We start from the raw sequence: 2077 nt of genomic DNA, 5'->3' as shown, positions 1-2077 counted from the left end.
CCATAAGGGTGGTGTCATCTGCATATCTGAGGTTATTGATATTTCTCCCGGCAATCTTGATTCCAGCTTGTGTTTCTTCCAGTCCAGCGTTTCTCATGATGTACTCTGCATAGAAGTTAAATAAACAGGGTGACAATATACAGCCTTGACGAAATCCTTTTCCTATTTGGAACCAGTCTGTTGTTCCATGTCCAGTTCTAACTGTTGCTTCCTGACCTGCATACAGATTTCTCAAGAGGCAGGTCAGGTGGTCTGGTATTCCCATCTCTTTCAGAATTTTCCCCAGTTCTCAGCATAGCATAATGACTGGTATCTACCATTATATGGACAGAGGAGTCCTTGGGGTTGCAAAGAATCAGACACAACTGAAGCAACTTAGCACACACTTACTTCCAGAAATCAATGCAGTAGCATCATATACCACCAAGTGTGTGCACTGTGTGCTTTGGGGATCTCGCTTTGTGTTCAGACTTGGGCCCCAGTGTCCTAGGACAACTCTCCTGCCTAGAGGAGGAAGGGTGTGTGTGGGTGTGTTCCAGGGTGGGGGGGAATTACTGATTAGGAAGTAAGGGAAGTCATGAGAGAAACTTTGCCAATTGTCTTGATGAACGGAAGCCGTGCCACTGTCCTCTCTCTGTCCCACGCTGAGGTCCCCTCTGGGATGACAGGATGCTCACCAGTCTGCAGTGGGGAGAAGGTCCCGTCCAGTGGGGGCAGTGCTGCAGGCCCTGGTAGGGAGTCGAGGGTGGTGAATGGGGAAAGCAGAGAGTGGCCACTCACTGCCACCTCTCCTCACGCCCGACACAGGCTCCCTCAACCTCCTGGTGCGGTCCCGGAGCAAAGGGGCCCTGGACACGCATGCTTGGTCCCTCAGCGGCAATAAGGGCAACGTGTGGCAGCAGGCGCATGTGCCCATCAACCCGAGCGGGCCCTTCCAGGTGAGTCACCCGGGCCTGCCTCTGCTTACAGCTCTCCCGGCCTGGGGCAGGCTCCCGGGAGCTGAGGAGGGAAGCATGCAGGGATGGGGGGACCTTCCTGGGAGACAGAGGGTAAAGGCTGGGAGCAGAACCTCCCTCACCACGCTCCCTGCTCTCTGATCCCACTCCAGATTATTTTTGAGGGTGTCCGAGGCTCAGGCTACCTGGGGGATATCGCCATAGATGACGTCACCCTGAAGAAGGGGGAGTGTCCCAGGAAGCAGATGGATCCCAATAAAGGTGCAGGGCAGAAAGTGGGTGGGGGGGCGCCTTTGTCAGGGGAGGTGTTGTTGGTGCCTGAATTGGGGTTCCAAGTGGCGGGGGGATGGGGTGCATGTGTTGGTAGCTGTGGAAACAGGTACTGGTGTGTTTGGTACCCACCTCGGGCCCCACCCTGGTTCAGGCTGTGGGCTGCGTGGACAGTGAGACGACCAGACCCTCCTGTGAACTAAGCTTACGGTAGCAGCATCTGTGTCTGGGAACGTCTCTCTGTATGTATATGTGTGTGTCCAAGTGTGAACCTGTACCCCTTCCCACACTGGGGCCCAAGTGTTTGCAATAATATCAGTTCGAGGTTACCAAGAAATTACTACATTCCAGGCGAGGTGCAGATACCTGTATATGTATGGTCTCATTCATTCCTCACCACAGTCCTCTGGAGTGGCTCTTCCACTCATTTTATTTTTATTTTATTTTTACTTTATTTATTTTTGTCATTCCCCATTTTCTTTTCTGTTTTTGGCCACACCACAAGGCATGTAGGATCCGTAGTTTCTCAACTAGGGATCGAACCCCTGCCTCCTGCGGTGGAAGCGTGGAGTCTGATCTGCTGGGTGACCGGGAAAGTTCCCTGTTAGACTCATTTTATAGATGAGGAAGCTGAGGTCCCTGAGGTCGAATGAATTGCTCTGTGTCTTCCTTAGTGAGCCACAGGCCAGGATTTGGACCCAGCAGGCAGAGTTAACCCCACCTCACATCTTGCAAGTGTGTCTATGTGTACAGAGCGGGGCAGAGGAACGACCCTCGCATGGCTTGCCTGCCCGCCTGCTCCTCCCTGGCCCTGCCGAGCTGACCAGAGCCCCGGCCTGTGTCCCTTCTCT

The 2077-nt window shown here is 53.5% G+C and overlaps 1 protein-coding gene across 1 annotated transcript in view; it reads left to right on the top strand.

The window, feature by feature from the left end:
* Positions 1-2077, top strand: part of MDGA1 (MAM domain containing glycosylphosphatidylinositol anchor 1) — a 97458-nt gene that overhangs the window by 60939 nt on the left and 34442 nt on the right. Inside the window, exons 14-15 of the mRNA XM_010848740.1 lie at positions 808-938; positions 1109-1217. Coding sequence (XP_010847042.1) covers positions 808-938; positions 1109-1217 — 240 coding nt within the window. The remainder of the gene's footprint in view (positions 1-807; positions 939-1108; positions 1218-2077) is intronic.

Source organism: Bison bison, unplaced genomic scaffold, assembly GCF_000754665.1.
Source record: "Bison bison bison isolate TAMUID 2011002044 unplaced genomic scaffold, Bison_UMD1.0 scf7180017864270, whole genome shotgun sequence".
In the NCBI taxonomy this organism is placed as follows: domain Eukaryota; kingdom Metazoa; phylum Chordata; class Mammalia; order Artiodactyla; family Bovidae; genus Bison; species Bison bison.
Note: the sequence above shows the minus strand (reverse complement) of the source record. Positions and strands in the feature narration are given on the sequence as shown.